Source organism: Ochotona princeps, chromosome 16 (assembly GCF_030435755.1).
Source record: "Ochotona princeps isolate mOchPri1 chromosome 16, mOchPri1.hap1, whole genome shotgun sequence".
NCBI lineage: Eukaryota > Metazoa > Chordata > Mammalia > Lagomorpha > Ochotonidae > Ochotona > Ochotona princeps.
In genome coordinates, this window is record NC_080847.1 from 51,681,888 (window position 1) to 51,703,962 (window position 22,075).

A 22,075-nucleotide genomic window follows, 5' to 3' on the forward strand; every position below is an offset into this window, starting at 1 on the left:
GCCCTCCCTCGGCTCTCTCTCTCTCTGCCTTTGCCTCCTGTGTCTGTGTCCGTGTCCCTCCTGGCCTCTTTCATCTTCCGTGTCTCTCTGTGGGCCCCTCTGTCTCTCCCTCTCTGCTGCCACACTCTCGCTTCTGGCCCCCGTCTCTCTGGGTCTCTGGCCGACCAGCCCTGCCTCTGTGTGTGTGTCTCTCTTGCTCTCCCTCCCTTCCTCACCCCCCCTTTTTTTTTTTTCTGTTTCTAACACCCACACTCACATCCTACCTCAGGAGTAATTGCTTTTGTCTGGGTTGGACTGGACTTGTGGTGGGGGAGGGCGGGGGGAGCGGGTGGCGCTGGGGGGGTTGGGAGGGACGGAGGTCGCTTGGTGGAGTTAAGGTGGCATCCACCAAAGCAGGGCTGGAGGGGCGGGTGCTGAGCGGAGGTGTGGCCCTACCCAAGGTGGGAGAAAGGAGGGGGCTCCTGGCCCATCTTGGCAGGGGTCTGGGGTCTCTGGTAGGGATGAAAGAAGACAGGCAGTCCCTTATATTCATATTTGGAGACTGTGTAGTAATAAAACAACAACTAGCCAGGATCTGCTGCCTCGTCCCCTCCCCCACTCACTAAGGGTCGTCACCTACCCCCCAGTCAAGTGCACCAAGTCCCCATGACACACACAGGGACACACCCAGAGCTTCCAGTCTGGTTGTGGAAATGCACTCAGCTCTCAGCACACGGGGACACAGAGTCACGTAGACACGCAAGAAATCCCCTGGAATCTGACACAAAGACAGGGAGCCCCTGATGCACATAGAGAGACCCCCACGGTGTCTCTGAGACAGCAGGGACACCAGGGACTCACTCAAAGACACCTGTGCCTGGTCATATTCTGGCAGGGCCACACATGCACCCCCAACACGCGGAGCACCCAGAGCCCACGAAAGCATGGCAGCCCCGTCACCTGGTGACTCATGCGTACGTACGGAGAGGCACCCGGGTCAGGGAGACACTCAGGGATGGGCACATACAGCCACTGAGGGCCCGTGGGACACCCCCACAGACTCGCGTAACACAAGCATGGCAGGAGTCAGGGCAGTTAGGTCACACAGTCCCCAAGGCCCCAGCCGAGCTCAAGGATACACGCAAGCCCACACACCCGGCCACACAGAGACACCACAGCCCTCTGCTGGAGCCTCACGACCCCCACCCTCACTGCTTGTGTGTGGCCCGAGCCCTGGGGTGGGTGCAAGTTAGCTTCCACCCACAGAGACCCAATGAATGAGGCAGGTTGAGGTCCTGTAGGTGTGCGGCAGGAGTGCCTGGAGGGCGCCCCCACTCTTTACAGCCACTCGCTGTAGCTCACTGCATCACCCCCAGGCCTTTCCCTACCCCTGGAGCTCAAGGCAATGTCCGACAGCATGGCTCTCTGCCCCCCTCCCAGAGCTGTCCTTCGTATACTTTCAGAGGGCCCCATCTCCCTGAGCTGCTCCCAACTAAGGGGAGGCCTGCTTTCTCCCAGGGTAGGGGCTGGCTCTCAGTTCATCACAGCACCCCTACCTGAATGTCCCCGGCCCCATCTGCTTCCCTGCCCGCTCCCACACTGATACTCACCCCCTTTCCTGGCTGTCCAAGCTGTCAGCCTCCCTAAGCTCTCCCACTGTAGGGAGTAGGGGGGACCCTGGCCCCTCCGAGGCTGGGGTAAGGGGTACGTATGGGGGTTGGGGGGCCTGAATGCAGCTCCACCAAAGGGAAGCAAGGCAAGCAAGGGAGAGAGAGAGAGAGAGACAGAGGCAGGCAGGCAGCCAGCCGGCTTTATATCCCTGCCGTATTGATCTACCATGTCACAGCCCGGTCGATAGCCAGCCGAGAAAGAGAAGGAGAGAAGGGAGGGGAGGTTTGGGGGAGGGCAACCGGGACCCCTATAATCCTCGACCCATCTGGGACCTCCTTGGCAGAATGGGGGGGGAGAGAATGTCCAAGTTCAGCCACCCACCCCCCGAAAAAGAGGCCTGCCTTGTTCTTCCCCCATTCCCTCTGACTGCGGCCCTCTTCCTGAGCCACCTCAGCCTTGGTGGAGGAATTTAAGCAGAGTTTTCATTCCTTTCTTTCTGTCTCTCTAATAGGTCCCTGCCCCTGGTGGGTCTACAGGCTTCCCCGGTTTTGTCCTCCCTGGCAGGCTCGGCAGGCGGGAAGTCCTGAGGCACTCACTGTGCGACCACAAGCAGGTGCACACACCTCTCTGGAGGCCCCCGTTCCCCATCAGCAGCTGGGCACCCAGGAGCACCTGTCTGATGGTTCTCTGCCCTTGCTGGCATTCGGTCTCTCCCTTGGCTACAGCACAGGCCAGCGCAACAGAAGGTCATACTGAATGTCTTCCTTGGTTCCCTCATCTTCTGCGCTGACTCAGTCTCTCCCGTTCCCATGGAACCTTCTTCCACCTTGTCCCAGTGTCTCAACTGTCCTTGGCCCAGGTCAGGGAGGGCAGGGAAGGAAGAGGTCCTTTCCTTGGTAGGGCAAGGCTTCAGGGCAGTGCCAGGTACCCTGGGGCCAGGTCTCCATCTGGGTCCCCAACCCTGGCTCTGGCTACCCCCCCGGGGCTTCAGTTTCTCTCTTGTCCCCCTCCAGCCCTGCTTCAGCTTGAAGGTTCAGTAAGGCCTGGGAACCCGTAGGGGTTGGTGCAGATGGGAGGCAGGTCCATCAGGAGGGTGAGCCCAGGGCCAGAGGGGTGCCTGGCGCCCCTCCCTCAACCAGGACTGCCCGGGTCTCAGGTGCATCCCCCCAGCCCCCAACTCCCCGGGGCTCCGGCTCTTTGTCTGTCCAGATCCTCCTCCAGCCTAAGAGAGGTTGAGGAATCACCTTCGCCTTGACCCGAGGGGGAGGGCAGAGGAGGGGCGGTCGAGCCCCCCACCTCGTCCCTACCCATGACCGTCCAGACAGCTCTCTCCTCCTCCCTGCCTCCCTGAGTACCAGGCTGCACCCCCTCCCCAGCATTGTGACTCCCTTTGTTAGGAAGGGGGAGGGGAAAGAGAGGAGCTGAGGGGACGTGGCCTGACCCCCGACCTCTCCTCCTCCCTCCGCCCATCTGGGTCCCCAGGGGCTCAGAGCCCCTTGACGGACAGTTCTGACCATCAGCCAAATGGCTCTGGGAGGGAGCAGGGGGCCAGGTAGAGAGGGGGAGGGGAGAAAGTCGTGGCCAAGGCCTGAGCCCACTGGCGGTGGGGGGCTAATGCCCCTCGGATAGGAAGAGGCCCTTAGGAGGGGGTAGCAGAAAGAGATAGGGACCCATGGCAGGGGGCAGACTTGGGGGGAGTCTGGCTGAACTGGGGGATGTGGAGGGAAAATGAGGCTCCTCCCAGAGCCAAAAGCCCCGTAGGTAGGGGCTCAGCCTGGGCAGCTGCCCCCACCCTGCCCCCCACCAAGCCTGCGGCATTAGGAGTGCAGTGAGTTTAAAAAAAAATTAAAAGGAAAAAAAAAAACAGGAGCAGGAGAAGCTGGGGGAAAAAATATATAAGAAAAAATATAATAAGAACTAAGCGGTGGCTGCAGGAGAAAGGGCAGGAGGCGGGGAGGGGGGCGCAGGGGGGAGGGCGGCTCGGGCCCTGGTCGCTGCGGAGGCCGGGCCGCCGGCCTCTGCGCTGAGCCCTCCGCGTCCCCCCTGCCGGCCCCCTCCAGCCCCGATCGATCCAGTTTCTTGGCAATAAAGCATTTTTATTGTCAGCTGCCCTGAATGCCAAATGTGAGCCTGGTCCAGCTCCCCCCACCAACCTGCTTCCTACCACCCCTCCCCCACCTCCACCCCCTCGCCTGCCGTCCCCCCCACCACAGAATCAGCATCGTCCATCACCAAAGCCTTCTCCTCTTCCTCCTCATCCATGTCAGCTGCAGTCATCGAATAGCCTCAGTAATCTACCAGGTCCCCTGTGCCCCCATCTAGGCCTCTGGGTTCCCCCTCTCTAAACCTCAAATCTGTAGGGGAGCCCTGGTGAGTGATCATAGGGGGAACGGGGTGGACAGGAGGACAGGAGGGTGTTGGGGTGGACAGCAGGATGATCATGGTCACGGGCTGAGGGAGGTGTTGGCCCAAGTCGGCTCGAGAACAGGTGGAGCATCTGCAGGTGCTGGAGAAGGGGGAGGCAGGCCCCACCCCCCTGCTCCCCTCTCCCAGCTCTCATTTCCTTGGTGCCCTAGGACCTACCCCTACCCCTTCCACACTGAACTTGTCTCTTGCTGAGGAGGCAGTTGGGTGACGAGAGAAGAGTCAGGGCTGAGAACTGGACGCTCGCCCAGGCATCAGCCTCTGCTCCTTCAGGGGCCGGGCTGACACCGCACACCCCACAGGCCTGCTGGCGTGAGGGGCAGAGCAGAGGGTGTTGAAGAAGCAATTTACAGAAGGCCCCGGTAGCCCCATCTTCAGCTTCGTCTTCCTCCCTCCCTCTCCTCTCCTTTCCTCTTATCTCTTCTCCTCTTCTTTTTGTCTCTTTGCTTTTTTGTGTCTCTGCCTCACTTTCTCTGCCTCCTTCTGTCCTCTCTCTTTTATTAATCCTCTCCAAGGACTGAAAAACCCTGTGTCCACTTCTCTGTTCCGCTGCCTCAGACCCCACTTATTCCCCCCGCTTCAGCCCTCTTTTCTTTGCCTTGCTATGTGCCTTTCCCTACATCCTTGCCTACCCTGCCTGCCCCATATCCCTTGTCTTAACTCATGTCTCTCTTGATTTATCCCCCTGCCATAGCCATTAAAACAGAGGCCTAGGCCCTTGGAACATCAGCAGGGAAGATCTGAAGCCCTTATCTCTTTCTCTTAGGGCATCAGTGTCGGAGGGGTTAAAACTCCTCCACACCTGCAGAGAGCGCTGTAGGCCCCAGGGATGGGTCCCGTCTGTATGCTAAAGATGTGCTGTGTCGCTTTGCTGCACTAGCTTGCCTACTCTGAGCAGTGGCTTCCCCCTAAGACATGAGCTGTTCATTGGGGGTATATGGCTTTTCCTGCACTACAAAGCCCTGCTGTTCTTTCTGGGGAAGAGTCGGGGAGCAGATCTGGGAAGGTCCTTGCTAGGAAAAATGATCTTCCCTTCATTTGGTTCTCTCTCCCAAAGGCCTCCCAAGAATGCACGCCCGCCCTTTCACCACATCCTGCTGGCTGGAGCAGTGGGCAGGCCTGGGATACCAAGATTTTTCTCCTGTTGTTCTGGGCGGATGAGTCACCTAAGCAGGGCCATGTTTTAAAGGAAGGTGGGGCATAGATTGAAGACCCTGGAGCCTGCTTGCGTTGCCATTTCTGCAGGGCAGGAGCCACAGTGTTCTCGGTTCCCAGCCCATAGATGGGGTTCAACAATGATCTGTTGGAGCAAGAGAGGAGGAAGCTGTGATGGGACAAGCTTGGGGGCCTAGCCTCCCTGGGGAGAGCCTGGGGAGACACAGAGGTGCCAACACCTCCGGGGTGAGCTGAGGAGAAGCTGACAGAGGCAGGGTGTTCAGGAGGAGGACGCGGAGTCCGGATGACTTCTGCAAGCTGGTCTGCTTCATCTGACCTGTCACGCCCCACCCCTCACCAGCAAAATCTCCACATTGGCACAGCAGCCACACACCTGCGGACTCACAGCTGCCGAGCAAGCGTTAGGCAGTGCTAAACGTCTCTCTGAATCATGGCAAGGGACCATTTGTACAACAAAGGTTGGGTGTCAGTACCTGTACCTATGCGCATGTCTAAAACAGTTCTTACCTTTCACTGGTTAGGACATTTTTTAAAGATGTATTTATTTTTATTGAAAGGTCAGATATACAGAGAGGAGGATAGAAAGAGGAAGATCTTCCATCTGTTGATTCACTCTCCAGGTGGCTGCAACAGCTGGAGCTGAGCCGATCTAAGCCAGGAGCCAGGAATTTCTTCCAGGTCTCCTTAGAAGAGTCCCAAGATTGGGCCCGGCGTGATAGCATGGTGGTTAAAGTCCTCACGTTGCATGTGCCAATATCCAATATGGGCGCCGGTTTTAATCCCGGCAGCTCCACTTCCCATCCAGCTTCCTGCTTGTGGCCTGGGAAAGCAGCAGAGGACGGCCCAAAGCCTTGGGACCCTGCACCCGCATGGGAGACCTGGAAGAGCTCCTGGCTGCTGGCTCCTGGCTTCAGATTGGCTCAGCTCCAGCCATTGCGGCCACTTGGGGAGTGAATCATCAGATGGAAGATCTTCCTCTCTGTCTCTGCTCTCTGAATCTTAAAAAAAAAAAAAAGAAGAAGAAGGGTCCCAAGGCTTTGGGCTGTATTTACCTGCTTTCCCAGGCCACAAGCAGGGAGCTGGATGGGAAGTGGGGCAGGCAGAACATGACCTGGTGTGCATATGGGATCCTGGAGTGTGCAAGGCAATGACTTTAGCCATTAGGCTACCGCACTGGGCCCTTGCTTATGAATTTTTTTGTATTACTTTCAGATAGTAATTTTGCAGTTAATAGGTTAGATAAGATTTTTTCCCAGTTAGTAAAGACCCTTATTAATACAAGAAAGATCCCTCTGGGCTACATGGGAAAGAGCAGGCTGAAGCCTGGGCAGGTCTGGGTCCCGGGATCAGGTTGGCAGAGCTAAAAACAAGGCATGGAGAGGGGCCAGGAGATGGGAGGACACTGCCCTCCCCCCTCCAGCTGCCTGAAGCTGTTCCCCTGGGCAGGGGCTGTGCTTGGGACACCTTGAACCCGCCCTGTCCCTGCCTTGGGTGTCCCTTTCCACCTGGCTCCAGATGCCCCTGCTTTGGGAGAGGCCTTTCCTGCCTGGCCTTCTCTCCACTGGCCTCTTGCCTTGGCCCTTCTGTTGTGCGGCTCAACCGTCCTCACGACCTCGGGGGGATTGTCGGTGCTGAGCGCTCTGTCCGTGTGCGTTCTCATGACTCCTGACGACACTTCGGCGGTTGGATAATTACAATTATTCTTGCTTTCCTGATGGGGGCCCTCGAGGCTCAGAGGAGCCTATCTTGTCCATGGACACTAGGCAGAGAGCGACAGAGCCAGTGCTGCTCTTTGGGGCTCAGTGACTCCAGTTAGATTTTTTTATTTGCTTCACCCAGAAATGTATGTCAAGAGCCCATTGCTGGGGCTAGCATTTGGCACAGTGGGTGAAGCCATCACTTGCTATGTTTGTATACAGGATTGGAATGTCCAAGTCTCAGCTACTTCGCTTCCAACCCAGCTTCCCGTAAGTGTGCTTGGGAAAGCAGCTGAAGATAGCCCACATCCTTGGGTCCTATCACCCACGTGGGAGGCTAGGATGGAGTTCCTAGCTTCCGATTTGGGGCTGGCCCAGTTCTGACTGATGCAGATATTTGGGGGAATGAACCAGTGAACGGAATCCATAGGTTTCTTTCTGTCCCTTTCTCTGTCACTCTGCCTTTCAAATACATAAACAAACAAGCAAACTTCTTCTTTTTTTTTTAAGACAAGCCATTGCTGGGGAGTTGATTAGGAAACATGACTGCCTTGCTTTGAGGATGGTAACTTGGCTGTGGCAGGGCCTCACTGTGGCAGGCGGCTTCTCTTCGCTGAGCCTCGGTCCACCGCTTCACAGAAAGGAAACGCAAGGTGGAAGTGAGGTCCCCTGACGAGCGGCTGTGCTCTTCTGGGACTCCTCCGCCCTTTAGGCTGGAGCTGTCTCAGGCTGTTACATTGTTGGTCCAAAGCACTGTCAGCGTTCCCGGTCCTTCCCGGTCCGGGTCGGAATAGACTCTCACCACTCCCCTAAAGGGGAGGAATGTTTATGCTGATTTTATAAAAACACAAGGTGCGAGTGTTCCACCCAAAAGGCTCCTCCTGCGAAGGATCCATTCACTTCACACACGTCCCAGGACCGTTGGGCCATACGCTCTGGGCACTGGAGATATGGCAGTGAACAGAACCAGCACTGTGACTGTGTGGAGTGAACAAACTAGAGGAACATATATCTGTGGGAGCAGATGTCCATGTGTAATAACCAGAAACCTCAGAACAGAGTCAAGAAAGAGACAGCAAGACTTTTTTTTTTTAATTGATTTATTTTCACTGGAAAGGCAGATCTACAGAGAGAAGGAGAGACAGAGAGGAAAGATCCTTTGTTCTCCCCAAGTGGCTTCAACAGCCGGAGCTGAGCCAATCTAAAGCCAGGAGCCAGGAGCTTCTTCTGGGTCTCCCACACGGGTACAGGGTCCCAAGGCTCTCCCAGGATGGGAAGTGGAGCAGCCGGGATATGAACCGGTGCCCACGTGGGCAAGGATTTACACTAGGCTATCGCACTAGGCCCGACAGCAAGACTTTTAAGCTGAGCCTTGGTGAGTGGGATTTAACCATGCGTAGGGGAAGGTGTACACAAAGGGCCTGGGCTGCACGCAGAGTTTGGTTTGAGAAACAGGCAGCAGCGTGACTTGGAGCGGAGTGGGTGAGGAGTCATGGAGGAAGAGAGACTTAGATCACAACACACCTTGTAGGCTGGGTTAAATTCCCAAATGCACAGGAAGTCACTGAAGAGTCTCAAGCAAGAGAGTGGCGCTGCCAGCTTACATTCTAGAAAGACCCTGTCTGGGTGCCGGGGAGAGGAGACCCTGGGGGGCAGGCATGAAGCTGAAGTGACTCAGGCCAGAGGCAGCAGTGGCCTGGAGCGGGCAGGTGGGGACTTAGAGGGCACTTTGGGTCCTGATGATGATACTGAGGCTCAGAGAAGTACAGAGCAGGGCCCAGTGTGATAGCCTAGCGGCTGAAGTCCTCACCTTGCACGGGCCAAGATCCTGTGCGAATGCCGGTTTGTGTCCTGGCTGCTCCAGTTCCCTGCTTGTGGCCTGGGAGAGCAGCAGAGGACAGCCTAAAGCCTTGGGTCCCTGCACCCGCGTGGGAGACCCAGAAGAAGCTCCTGGCTTCTGGCTTCAGATCAGCTCAGTTCTGGCCGTTGTGGCCATTTGGGGAGTAAACTAGCAGAAGGACAATCTTTCTGTCTTTCCTCTCTGTGGATCTGGCTTTCCAATAAAAATAAATGCTAAAAACAAACCAAAAACAGCAGAGAATAGAGCCAGGGACTGAGTCCATGTGCACCCGAGCTGCCCCGCTCACCAAGGCGAATGCCACCTCTTCTCTTGGGGCTGTGGCCAGGTTGGAACCCATTGCGTGTTTTCCACACCTGGAGATGAATGAGAAGTCCCTCTCTTTGGAAGCTCCATGGAGGGGAGCTTGAGCAAGGTGGTGCTGGAAGCGTGTAGAGCTCAGAGTATTGGTGCCTGTCACAGCTTGGTTGGAGAATCCACTGGGGACCCACAAAGCAGGGGTGTGGACCTCCTCCGGTGAGATAGGACTCAATGGCAGCCAATAATGTGAAAGCTCTTAGTGAATAGCTCATGTTGGCAGGAGGCCAAGCAGGGGATGGGGACAGAAGCAGATGTGTAGATGTCTCAGACAGCAAAGTCCAGGTCTACGTCCAGCGTTTCCTGGAGAGCTGAAGGGCAGAGGTGGTCAATGCTTTGAGCGGAGCAGGAGAATGGTAATGGCAACACGGTCTCTGGAGGTCCATCTGTGTGATCCCAGGCAAATGATTAGCCTTACTAAGCATCAGTGTCTTCATTTGTACAGTGGGGGCTGAGCCCCGCTGATGTACTTGGAAAAGCAGAGGGTGGCCCAAGTTCTTGGGACCCTGTACCTGTGGGGGAGACCCCAAGGAGACTCCAGGCTCCTGCTGTGGATTGGCTCTGCTCTGGCTGTTGAGGCCGTTTGGGGAGTGAACCAACAGATGGAAGATTTCTCCCTCTCTCTTCCTTTCCCACCCCCCCACCCACACACACATTGGCTTGTTTTTGGAGTATGTGCAGATCATCCTCCACTTCAGCAGTTAGATGCTGTGTGCCCCCTGGGCTTCGCATGCAAGGGACACAGTGGTGACCCGGACACACAAATCAGTGTGATGACTGTCATGTTCTGATCTGAATGTTGAGTTAGAAGGGGTTACATTAAAACAAATTAAACCGATGCATAATGAGAGAGCTCTGTCCTGCCCAGTAACAGGAAAATGCCGTGACCAAGGATGATTCATTATAATTAATGCAGCGTTACGCACGTGAAGTCCTTTTCAAAGGAGGGATGAACCCTAACAGGGCAGCCTTGCCTCCTGTCCTGCAGCCATGAACACCAAGCTCAGGGAAGACAGGGAACAAGCAGGCCTGCGGCGCACGGAAACTTGAAGGTCAGAAGCAAAAATGCATCCTGGTAAGGGCTGGTGTGATGAGAAGGGCAACAGGATGATCAAAAAGAACCCTCTGTGGAGTAGACGTTTGAGAGGAATTCTGCAGTGACTGAGGGACCGGGCCCAGTAGCACCGGGCAGGGGGAAGGACAACCAGAAAGGTCCTGAGGCCAGGGCGAACTAAGGTTGCAGGGATAGAAAGGCGGGTAGCTGGTGAGGAGGAGGAAGTGGAGTGGGGCTGGGAGCCAGCAGGAGGACAGCAGCTGAGGTGGGTGGAGCTGGACCACAAGGCAGGGTCAAGGGGAGGCAGCCCTTTAGAACGGGGCTGCCGGCGCTGTTAGTACCCTGGACAGCAGCCCAGCCGCACGCGGCACTGGACGGGGCGCACCCTACTGAGGAGGGATTTTCTGTGAAATATCCTGCTGTCTGTGAGCTGGTGGCCGGGGAGACAGGTGGACTGCGTTGAGTATGATTGGCCCCTCTGCCCAAGGGGTGGCGTGTCATAAAGCCACACACGCATGCAATTCCATTCAGATTTTATAGGAACTGTGTACTTTACATGAGAGGAACAGAGACATACAGATCTTCCCAGTGATACTCCGCCAGTATCACTGTACACTGACAGGGATGGGGCAGGTCCAAAGGAAGCAGGCAGGAGCTCATGCAGGTCTCCCATCTGGGGTTGGGGTAGGAAGTCCAGCCACTCCAGCCATCACCTGCACCCTTCTAAGGTGCCCATTAGCGGAAAGCTGCCATTGGGAGCCAGGCTTAGGTATCAAACCCAAGCACTCCAATTTGGATGAAGGTGCCCCAAGCAGTGTCTTTTTTAAAAAGATTTATTTTTTTTATTGGAAAGTCTGATTTACAGACAGAAGGAGAGACAAAGGTCTTCCATCTGCTAGTTCACTCTCCAAGTGGCTGCAACAGCCAGAGCTGAGCCAGTCCAAAGCCAGGAGCCAGGAGCTTCTTCTGGGTCTCCCACGCGGGTGCAAGGTCCCAAGGCCGTCCTCGACTGCCTTCCCAGGCCACAAGCAGGGAGCCAGAAGGGAAGTAGAGCAGCCAGCTTATGAACTGGTGCCCATATGGGATGCTGGCACATGCAAAGTGAGGACTTAAGCCACTAGGCTACTGTGCCAGGCCCCCAAGCACTGTCTTTAAAATTTTTTTCCCTTATTTATTTGAAAGAGTTTTTGTTTACACACACATATGAGAGAGAGATCATGCATCTACTGGATCACTCCTCAGATGACTGCAGTGCCCAGGTCTGGGCCAGACTGAAGCCAGGAACAAAGGGGTCAATTAGCAGGGAGCTGGATCAGAAGTGGAGCGGCTGGGACTGGCACCCATGGGGTGCTTTACCTGCTGTGCCACAGTGGTGGCCTCTCAAGTGATGTCTTAGTCACTATGTCCATTATCCCAAATGCACATTTACTTCTTTATTCATCTGTGTGTTTTGGATTTTATTCTGTTTTTAAATATTTAGTTATATATTTTGAAAGCATTACAGAGATGCTTCAAGTAGTATACTTAACCATCACGCCAAACACTTGCCCCAAAAGTTCATTTTATTTATTTATTCATCTATATTTTAAGATGATTTTATTTATTTATTTTAAAGATTTTATTCATTTTTATTGGAAAGGCAGATATACAGAGAGGAGGGAGAGACAGAGAGGAAGATCTTCCGCCCGATGATTCACTCCCCAAGTGAGCGCAACGGCCGGTGCTGAGCCGATCTGAAGCCAGGAGCTCTTCTGGGTCTCCCACACGGATGCAGGGTCCCAAGGCTTTGGACCATCCTTGACTGCTTACCCAGGCCACAAGCAGAGAGCTGGATGGGAAGTGGAGCAGCCGGGACTCAAACCAGTGCCCATATGGGATGCCAGCACTCAATGTAGTGGTTCAACATGCTATGCCACAGTGCTAGCCCCAGTGACTTTCCTTTCTGAGCCTCAAGCTTGTCATTTGTGAAATGGGAACACTAACATGGCCTGACAGGAACTCTGTTCATCTTAAATGTTTCCCAGCAGTCATCAAGAACAAAGGCACCCACTATATCCATGTTTGAGATTGAGAAAAAAAAATATCTAGAGGCCTCCAATAGGAAAGAGGCCAACTAAATGAAGAGTGTATGTTGCGGGCCCTGCATTGTGAGATAGCAGGTAAAGTTGCTGGCCGCAATGTTGCTGTCCCTTAGGGGTGCCAGTTCAAGTCCCTCAGCTGCTGCACTTCTGATGCAGCTCCCTGATGATAGTTCAGAAAAGCAGCAGAAGATGGCCCAACTGCTTAGGGCCTTGTATCCATGTGAGACCCAGAGGAAGCTCCTGACTCCCTGGGCTTCTGCTTGGCTGTTGTGGCCATGTGGAGAATGAACCAAGAGATGGAAGATCTCTCTCCTCCCATCTCTGTAACTCTTCCTTTCAAATAAATCCTAAAAGAATTCATCTAGGGCCTAGTATGATGGCCTAGTGACTAAAGTCCTTGCTTTGCATGCACCGGGATCCCATGTGGGTGCCAGTTCATAGCCTGGCGGCTCCACTCCCTATCCAGCTCCCTGCTTGTGGCCTGGGGAAGCAGTCGAGGACAGCCCAAAGCCTTGGGACCCTGCACCCGTGTGGGAGACCTGGAGGAAGCTCCTGGCTCCTGACTTTGGATCGGCTCAGCTCTGGCTGTTGCAACCATTTGGGGAGTAAATCAGCAGATGGAAGATCTTCCTCTCTGTCTGTCCTCCTCTCTATATATCTGACTTTCCAACTTAAAATAATTAAATCTATAATATATTAAATGACACACAGGCACAAAAGCAAAGAAATTATTGTCCTCAAAGTGAAGCTTGAGGTTACCTCCAGCAAGGGGTGGGGGTATATTCCGGAAGGGACACAGAGAGTGGGGGCCACCAAAGTGCTGATCACATATGTTTACTCAATCAAGGCTCATTAAACCACATTCGGGACTACTGGCACTGTGGGTTAAGCCACCACCTGTGATGCTGGCATCCTGCATAGGTATTGGTTCGAGTCCTGACTGCTCAGCTTCTGATCTGGCTGCCTGTTCACACACCTGGGGAAGCAGTGGACAATGGTCCAAGTTCCTCAAGGTGCTGAACCCATACGGCAGAACTAGAAGATGCTCTTGGCTCCTGGCTTCAGCCTGGTCTAGCCCCAGCCATTCTGGTCATTTGGCAAGTGAACCAGCAGATGGAAAATCTCTCCCTGTATCCTTCTTTCCCTTCTCTCTCTCTTTCTCTAATCCTGCCTTTCAAATAAGTAAATAAATCTTGAAGGGAAGTCACTTGCCTAGGTCAATGTAGACAATGAGTGGAGGAACCATTTTTCAAACCCTCTATTGGGCACTTTATGTACCTGCATAGACCATTACAGTCTCAGAGGCAGGTGAGCTCAGTCAGCAGGTGCTCCTGGAGTTCTGGGCAGCTGCATATCCAGCATCTCCACAAGAACGAGTCAATCCCAGCCGTGTCTTCAAGGAGCTCACAGACTGGGGGCGGCCTCCATCGGAAGTAATTGAGTGCAGCACGTTAGCAATGGAGCCCAGGATGCGGCCTGGTGCTGCGGGAAGGCTGGGGTCGTGCCGTCAGTCAGGCGTCCAGCAAGGGGACATGTGGGCAGAGGCCGGTGGGTGAGATGTGTGTGGCAGACAGCATGCAGGAGGGGTGGGCTGTGTAGGGGAACCCACGATGTTGAAGAGATGAAGGGGGTTAAGGTGTAGGTGACAAAGAGACTTTAGGCTTTGATAGGGAGGCTCTGTCTGCTTGGGTGTGGGAGCCTGGAGATTCCTCCCCTTCAGCGAGTACCTGTGCCTGGCACTGTTAGTGTGCGGGGAACTGCTACCACAGGGAACTGGACAGAAAAGAACCTTCCATTTGAGAGGAAGATACACTTAACAGAGCGAGTACATGCTGACTGAGAGAGCGCTAGACAGAGAGCTGGGCCAGATACCAGGGTGGAGGGTGACTACAAGGCAGGGTCTGTTTGAAAGGGTTGCCTTTGTGCTGAGTCTCAAGGAGAAGAATGAAGAGATGTGTGTGTGTCTGGGGGGGGGTGGCGCGGCACTCGGGGAATCATCTAGGTCAAAGGTCCCAGGTAAGGGCACTGGAGTATGGTGCTTGTATGGGAAAGGGAGATCCTACAGACCCTGCAGGTCCTAACAAGGCATTCGGGAGGTCCTCGGACGGCGCCAGGCCCAGAAGGGGCCTGACATTTCAGCCTTTGGACAGCTCCCTTTAACCCAGCACTGCAAAGACCGAGTGGCCTACTGCGCCTGCAGTCAGGGGTGTGGCGTGAGGGCTGAGGAGTACTCAGGTGGAACTGGGGCTATTGTGTGGTTGGGAAAAGCCCAGGTATGACAGGGGCTGACTGGGGAGCTCAGCCTCATGAGGAAGGCCCAGCCCAGGCGCCTGTCATCATGCTTATTTGGAGACCATCCTGAATATGTGGTGAGGGATACCCGTAACCTTTTATTGGAGGAACTACAGTGTGGGAGAGACATGTGCAGGCCAAGGCAAGGTGCACCGAGCTCAGCACAGCAGTTTAAGCACAGTCTCCAAGTCCTAGCCGTGTGACTGTGGGCCTCAGTTTCCTTGTCTTTAAAACGGGATATTAACAGTCCCTGCCTCTTTACACAGTGGCAAGGAGTCTGTGGAATCCCGGTTATATGCAGCCAGGTTGTCCGTCAGGCAAACCCACACACCTTCTGTTTGACTTACAGCAAGCTGACTCACCTGCCCATCCTACCTGTGCTCTGAAGGCATGGAGTGTTAGGGGAGAAGTCTTCAGTGTGTTCGCGAGCCCCACCTGCTCCTCATAGGTGGGAAAACCGAGTCGCCGAGAACACAGGAAACTGACCTTGGGTGATCAGATGGCCAGTCTCAGAACGGAAATCTGATTGGTCTTCTGCCTTTAAGTGCTTCTCTGCTTACTAGGGGTGAACTGGAAATGATGATGGATTTGGAACACTGGTGGTGCTCATGGTGGTGTCGGGAGAGGGTATAATTACGAGTGTTGGTTTCAATGTGAACTTTTACAAGAAATTTTTAGGGGGGCTAGCACAATGGCTCAACTGAGTAGTCTTCCACCTGCAAGCACCAGTATCCCATATGGGCACTAGTTTGTATCCCAGTGACTCCACTTTTGATCCAGCTCCCTGCTTGTGGCCTGGGAGTGCAGTGAAGGACGGCCCAAAGCCTTGGGAGCCTGCACCCACATGGGAGACCTGGAAGAGGCTTTGAATTGTGGTCATTTTGGGAAGAACCAGCAAATGGAAGATATTTCTGTGTTTCCTCTCTGTAAATCTGCTTTTCCCAAAAAATAAATAAGTGTTAAATTTTTTTTAAATTTATTTTTGAGGTCAGTGCTGTGGCACAGTAGTTTAAAGCAGCTACGGCCATGCCATCTTCTTGTGCCAGGAAAGATACTTCAGTGTGCCAGGGACTGATTCTGACCCCCCCCACGCCCTGTCTCCTCTATGCCCTACACTCAGCTTGTCACCGCATCTTGCTCCACCCACGTGTGTCCTTCCTGATAGCTGTTGCCCTGATCCTGCCACTCATCTCACACGTGAACACTGCATCAGGGTCCTCACAGCTATTCCCTCACCTCTGACCCTCCAGTGGGACCCCCCCCCATGGCAACCACAGCCAGCCATGCAAGTGTTCACAAGCCATGTCATTTCCCTGCTTGAAACTTTCTTTTATAGCATCCTGTTGTTTTTAAAGATTTATTTATTTTGGGTCTGGCGCAACGGCTTAGTGGCTAAAGCATCGCCTTGCATGTGCCAGGATCCCATGTGGGTACCGATTGTCCCACTTCCCATCCAGCTCCCTGCTTGTGGTCTAGGAAAGCAGTTGAGGATGGTCGAAGGCCTTTGGATCCTGTACCTGCATGGGAGATCCAGAAGAAGCTCCTGGCTCCTGGTTTCAGCTGTTGCTGCCACTTGGGGAGTGAACCAGCGGACAGAAGGTCTTTTTGTCTCTCTTTCTGTCTGTAAATGTGCCTTTCCATCCAGGTCTGTCATTTGCATGGCAGGTTCCCAAGCACTTGAGCCATCTCTGTTGTTTTCCCAGGTACATTAATTAGCAAGGAGTTGGATTGGAAGAAGACCAGGACTCAAATGCACACTCTGATCATGGGATGCTTGCATTGTAGGCTGTAGCTTAACCCACTGCACCATAATGCTGCCCTCTAGCTTTTTTTTTTTTTTAGATTTATGTATTTATTTATTTATTGGGAAATCAGATTCACAGACAGAAGAAAAGACAGAGAGGAGAGAAAGATCTTTCATCTAATAGTTCACTCCCCACGTGGCCACAATGGCCACGGCTGAGCCAATCCGAAGTCAGGAGCCAGGGGTTTCTTCCAGGTCTCCCACACGGGTGCAGGGTCCCAAGGCTTTGGGCCGTCCTCGACTGCTTTCCCAGGCCACAGGCAGGGAGCTGGATGGGAAGTGGAGCTGGGACATGAACCATCGCCCATATGGGATCCCAGATGTGCAAAGTAATGACTTTAACCACTAGACTACTGCACTGGCCCCACCCCTAGCTTTTTTGCTTTTTTTTTTTTTTTTTTTTTTTTTTAAGCTAGCTTTTAACTGCCATGTTGTCTGAGCTTATCAATACTCTGGCAGATAATGACATGGACTGGATATTGAAGAGTGGTGGATGGCCAGAGTATTTTAAATTTTTATTTTATTTGTAAGGCAGAGTTACAGAGAGCGAGAGTCAAAGAGAGAGTGATCTTCCATCCACTGGATTACTCACCAAATGGCTGGGCGAGCCTGAAGCCAAGAGCAAGGAGCCCTTACCAGGAATCCCATGGAGGTGCCAGGGCCCAAGCACATGGGCCGTCCTCATGTGCTTTCCTGGCTGCGCTCACAGGGAGCTGGGTTCAAAGTGGAGCATCTGTGACTCAAAACCGGTGCCCGTTTGGTATGACAGCACCTCAGGCCGTTGCTTTACTTGCCACACCGAAGGCCTGATATCGACCAGGGCCTTCTTGTCCTTCTGTCACTGTTCTCCCTTCTGGAGGGCAGGTTCAGGCCCGGCTCATTTCTGGGCCTTCAGTTCTTAGCACAGAACTTGGCATCGTGAGACCATGTAAGCAGCACTTGAGAGAAATCAGAGGGGTTAGCCCACCTGCACCAGGAGCTGCCAAAGCAGTGGAGCTTGGGCTGGGGGCTCTGAGGCATTCTGGGGTCCCGGTGTAGGCAGGGACTGGCTGTTCCTGCTTGTCCAACGAATGGCAAAGCTCTGAAGTGGTCTACGGAGAAGAAGCGTGCCGTGCGACGACAGGCCTGGCTCTGGATCTGGTCCCTACCACCCACTGGCTGTGTGATATGGAGCAGGTGACTTCATCTTTCTGAGTCCCAATGCATCAGTCAAGAAGGGGGATCGTGACAGATGTCACTTCCTGTCACACAGAGAACACAAAAAAAAATTAAAATACTCTGGCCATCCACCACCACTGTGGTGCAGTGGGCTAAGCTGCTACCTGCAACTCTGTCATCCCAGATTAGAGTGCCTGCTCCACTGGTGATCCAGCGTCCTGCTCACATGCCTGGAAAGGCAACGGTTGATGATGCGAGTACTTGGGCACCTGCCATTCACACGGGAGACTGAGGTGGAGTCCGGCCCAGACGTAGCTACTGGCAGCCATGTAGGGGAAAAACTGATGGATGGATGAACCCTCTCGTGGCTTTCTCGTCTGTCCCTGCTACTCTCTGACTTTGAAAGGCATTTATTGGAGAGGCAGATTTTTGCAGAGGAAGAAAGAAAGCGAGAGAAGGTCTTCTATCCGCTGTTCTCTCCCCCAAACAGCTGCAATGGCCAGAGCTGAGCTTGCAGCCAGGACCTACCCATGTGGGTGCAAGGGCCTGAGGCCTTGAGCCATCATCCGGTGCTTTCCCAGGCTCTAAGCAGGGAGCTGGATCAGAAGTGGAACAGCCCAGGACATGAACCCGTGCCCATTTGCACTTCTTGTGCTTGCAGCTATGCCACCGCACCAGCCCTGAGATGCATAAATAGATCTTTAAAAATGTAGAAAATAAACAGTGATAGTGATGTAGATTTGGTGATGATGATGGAAGAGGAAGTGGAGGAACAGACATATTTTAAGTTCTTGGGTCCTCTGTGCAGCTAAGCACAGACTGTGGCTTCCAGGAAGCAGGAGCTGAGTTAGGTGTGAACAGGAAACAGATTTGAGCCCAGAAGCCAGGAAAGTGGGTAAGAAGTGGACACACAATGACCAGGGCTGAGGCCAGGCATGGTTTGAGATGTACGAGCCCATCAGAGGCCACAAGGTACTGCAGTAGGACCCGCCACATGCCCCTGTGTCTACTCCCCACACACACCATCCTGCTCTCCTGCCTGTGGGACTCCCTGGGGCAGCTTTCCCCAGCCCCCCGCCCCGGCTGAAGGGGCAGTGAGCTTGGACACAGAAGGGAGACTGGATCCTTCTGGGGCGCTATGGTGTGACACGTCACCGGCCACACTGAGGGCCAGACGGGCCTTCCTGAGCTCCCCCATGCTGCAGCCCTATAGGCGAGGGCAGCTCCCACGGGCAGAAGACTCGGGGTCCCCGGGAAGAGGAGGTGAAGGCAGAGATCACCACAGACAGAGGCCAGGGAACCGAGCCATCGTGCAGGTCTCCAGGGGCGGCCAAGAGGAAGAGGCCAGGGCTGGGGGGCCCTGAGGGGTAAGGAATCGGACTCTGCTGTCCCCGGTGGGCCAGCTACTCCCCCCCTCAAGCTCCCCGCTGGGCCCCCGGGGGACCTCGCTCTAATAATGTATTTGATCGACTCGCCGGCCGCGTACAAGCGATTATTGTCTTGTCGGGAGTCAAACGTATCGATCCAGCGAGAAATATGAGCGGAGCAATGGGGCCCGCGTGTCAGTTACCAGCCCCGCTGGCCCTGGGGAGCCCCCTACGTCTCCTTTAATTACCGATCAGCCCCGAGCCGGGTCTGGCCTCCCCTGTGCCACCTCCCTCCCAGGCTCCCTGCACCTGAGTGTCCCCCGCCCCTCAGTCCCTGCTCTACCTGTCTGGCTCAGGATGGCTGGAGGCCTGTGGTAGGAAGATCACCATCTCCCTCATGTTTCTCGCTGCCAGGCCCTACCTGCCCCCTCCGCTCCAAACTCCACCCTTCTGTCTCCCCCAGGCCCGGGGACTCCGCTCTGCCTTGCATGGGGCTCGTGTGGGAGGAGACAGGGATGAGGGGATTCCATGCTTCTGGAGGGTGGCAGTGCCTCCCCAGCTCCCAAACTCAGCTGCAGACTTGGGAAGGCAACACTGAAGTAGGCAGTCCTCCAGTCCTTGCTCACCTGAAGGAGCTGGCACGGGGGTCGTGTCTGAGCACACGATGCTGATACACAGCTGTATTCCAGGGTGGAGCACTCTGGATTCTCAAGGTGCCAAATGACACCCATTTCCAAGCCCCCCACCCCAACCCCCAAAACATGAATCAAGGCAGAGCGCTTACTGGCAGATACAGCTTCAAGATAAGGTTCCTGCACCCCACTGTCCCCCAACCCCCAACTGCTGTCCTGTGGCTGGTTGCTGTGCAGCCCACGGGGCTTCTTAGTGACCGGGCTTCCCAAGATGGGGTGTGGATGCCTGGAAACTGTCCCCTCTGAGTGCTTGCCTATCTGGAGTACCTTTCCCGTGTGGGAGTTGGTGTACTGGGCTCGGGAGAGGGGACGGCATGCCTGGACACATACGTGTGGCTGTGTCCTTGTGTCCACACGGGAGTGTATGGGTGTGAACTAGCAGGGAGAGGTGTGTGTGCAGAGCTGGCCGCTGTCAATAGGAGCTGGTGTTGAGGTTGGACATCTCAGCGCACGTCTTCGTGTGTGTGTGTGTGTAGGGTGTGTAGTGCTCGGATCCGTGTGTGGAAATACTTGAGTGTATGGGTGTGTACGGGGTGTGTCTAGGTATCCACTTGCTCGCTGCATTGGGCTTGGGGAGACACCCCCACCCAAGGAGAGGGCGCAGCAGCATATCCTAAGGGCGTTGGGGTAGATGGGAGGCACCAGGCCGCTGCACAGCCTCGAACCCCAGGCGTCGCCGGGAGGAGGAAGAGGGGCAGCGGGCTGGGCCGCGCCTTTGTCTGCGCCGCCGCCGCCGCCGTGCGCCTTTGTGTGTGACCCTCGCAGGTGTGCGTGCGGGGGCGGGGCGCGAACCGAGGGAGGGGCGCCCTGCTCGCGGCCGGCCCCGCCCTCCGGCCCATCGGCTGTGCGCCGCCGCCCTCTGGCGGACCCTCGGGGAAGCGCACAGGGCCGGCCAGCCGGTCGGTCTTGGGGCGCGCGGGTGCTCCCCACCACCACCACCAGCTCCCGGGACAAGTACCCAACCCAAGGGCACTGCTTCCTCCTAGGGGTTGCCCGGAATCTTACCTGCGGACTGGTGTGGGGGTTAATACTTGCCCACGGCTCTGGCTTACTCACACTGCCATGTTTTCTTGGTTCTTCTAGGGGACCTTGGGAACCACCACCTCACTCTCAGTGTCTGTGATCCCGTTTTGATGTCTGTAAGATTGAGCAAGCAGCAGTGTCTGCCTTTCCAGGTGACACCTGCAAGTGTGAAGTGCAAAACCAGGCAATGGGACACCGGGTCCAGTCACTTAGTGTTTGTCACACACACCCTCATCCAGATGTGTTAACCCCACAAAGGAGGCAGGAGGACTAGGCAGCTGTTGCAAGTACCTCCTGCTGTGGCAGCCGATCCCTCCTGCTTTGCCTTCTGCTGCCCTACACCCCGTCCCCCTAAATGCGCGCGCATACACACCTGATTTGGGGTCAGTGGGCTGCTGGGGTAGGTCAGCAGGCCAGGATATTTTCCCTTCCGAAGGAGGCGGACCAGCCCTGTGGTTTCCTCCTTGGGTGACTTCCGGCAGGGAGGGCTCAGCCCCCAGAGAGGGCGGGGAGATGACACAGTTGTTCCCCCAGCCCTGGCGGGGCGGACAGCATGGTTCACTCCAGCATGGGGGCTCCAGGTAAGGGGGGGCTGGTGACTTGTCCCCACTGGGGAGCACAGGGCGCCCCTTTGGACTTGCCTTTCTTGGGCTGCTTCTGCTGGCCGCCCTGTCCCTGTCCTCCGTGCTGCAGCCACTCCGCCCCTTCCCATGCTGGGTCTCCTCCCTGGCTCCCCTCTGCCTTCCCCTTCCACATCACGCACCTGCAGCCCCCAGCCTCTCCACCCCCCACTCCAGTCCGTGTTGCTGTGTTCTTGATTCTGGGGGCGGGGGAGGGATGCAGAACCAATGGGGGGTGAGCAGCGTGAGAGGTCCTTGGGTGGGTGGGTGGGGGTTGTCATGCTCTCTGAGGGTGTGCTGTGTCTGTGGATGGGGGTGCACACTGAGACTGTGTGTGAGTTGGACCAGGGGCTGCTGTGCGTGCTGTGGGGACAGCCGTGGGTGCTGTGGGGACAGCCGTGGGTGCTGTGGGGACAGCCGTGGCAACGATCACCTTGTTCATTTGCCTCTGATGTCACCTCCTCAGGTAGGGCTTCCCTGTTCCCCGCACCCCCGTCTAAGCCGGCACTAATCTGTGTCACTCCTGGTCTCCTCACCCTGCTTGGTCTTTTCTGCACAGCACGTAGTGCACCCTGACATGCTGTGTGTTGTCCGGGGCTTGTGAAATGCCTCCTCCGCCAGCGCTCAGTGTCTGACCCTGTGCGCCAGGCACCGTGCGGGGTGAGGCGTGTTTGTGGCACTTTCAGGACTCACTGAGCAGTGCTGAGAGGAGTATGAGGTGGGCTGGTGTGCGCGCCATGGCTAGCCCCCTGCCCGGGACGTGCCAAGCACCCTGGATCTCAGGAGGCCCCCGTGGCTCTGGGTGTGTGCCTGTGTGGCAGCCTCCAGTCCCTGTGGGTGTGATTCCCCTGTGTGGAGTGTGCCGTCCTGCGGGATTCTCCG

At 55.4% G+C, this 22,075-nt stretch overlaps 1 protein-coding gene across 6 annotated transcripts in view; it reads left to right on the top strand.

Annotated features, from left to right (window-relative positions):
- The window catches only part of POU2F2 (POU class 2 homeobox 2), a 100,024-nt gene that overhangs the window by 46,790 nt on the left and 31,159 nt on the right, over positions 1-22,075 (top strand). For 5 of the 6 annotated variants that reach the window (XM_058674191.1, XM_004597975.2, XM_058674193.1 and 2 more), the window contains exon 1: positions 21,062-21,154. The exons of the other annotated variant lie outside the window; for it this stretch is intronic. In XM_058674191.1, coding sequence (XP_058530174.1) covers positions 21,127-21,154 — 28 coding nt within the window. In that variant the 5' untranslated portion in view covers positions 21,062-21,126. Of the gene's footprint in view, positions 1-21,061; positions 21,155-22,075 lie in introns of those variants that run through there. 6 annotated transcript variants of the gene reach the window in all.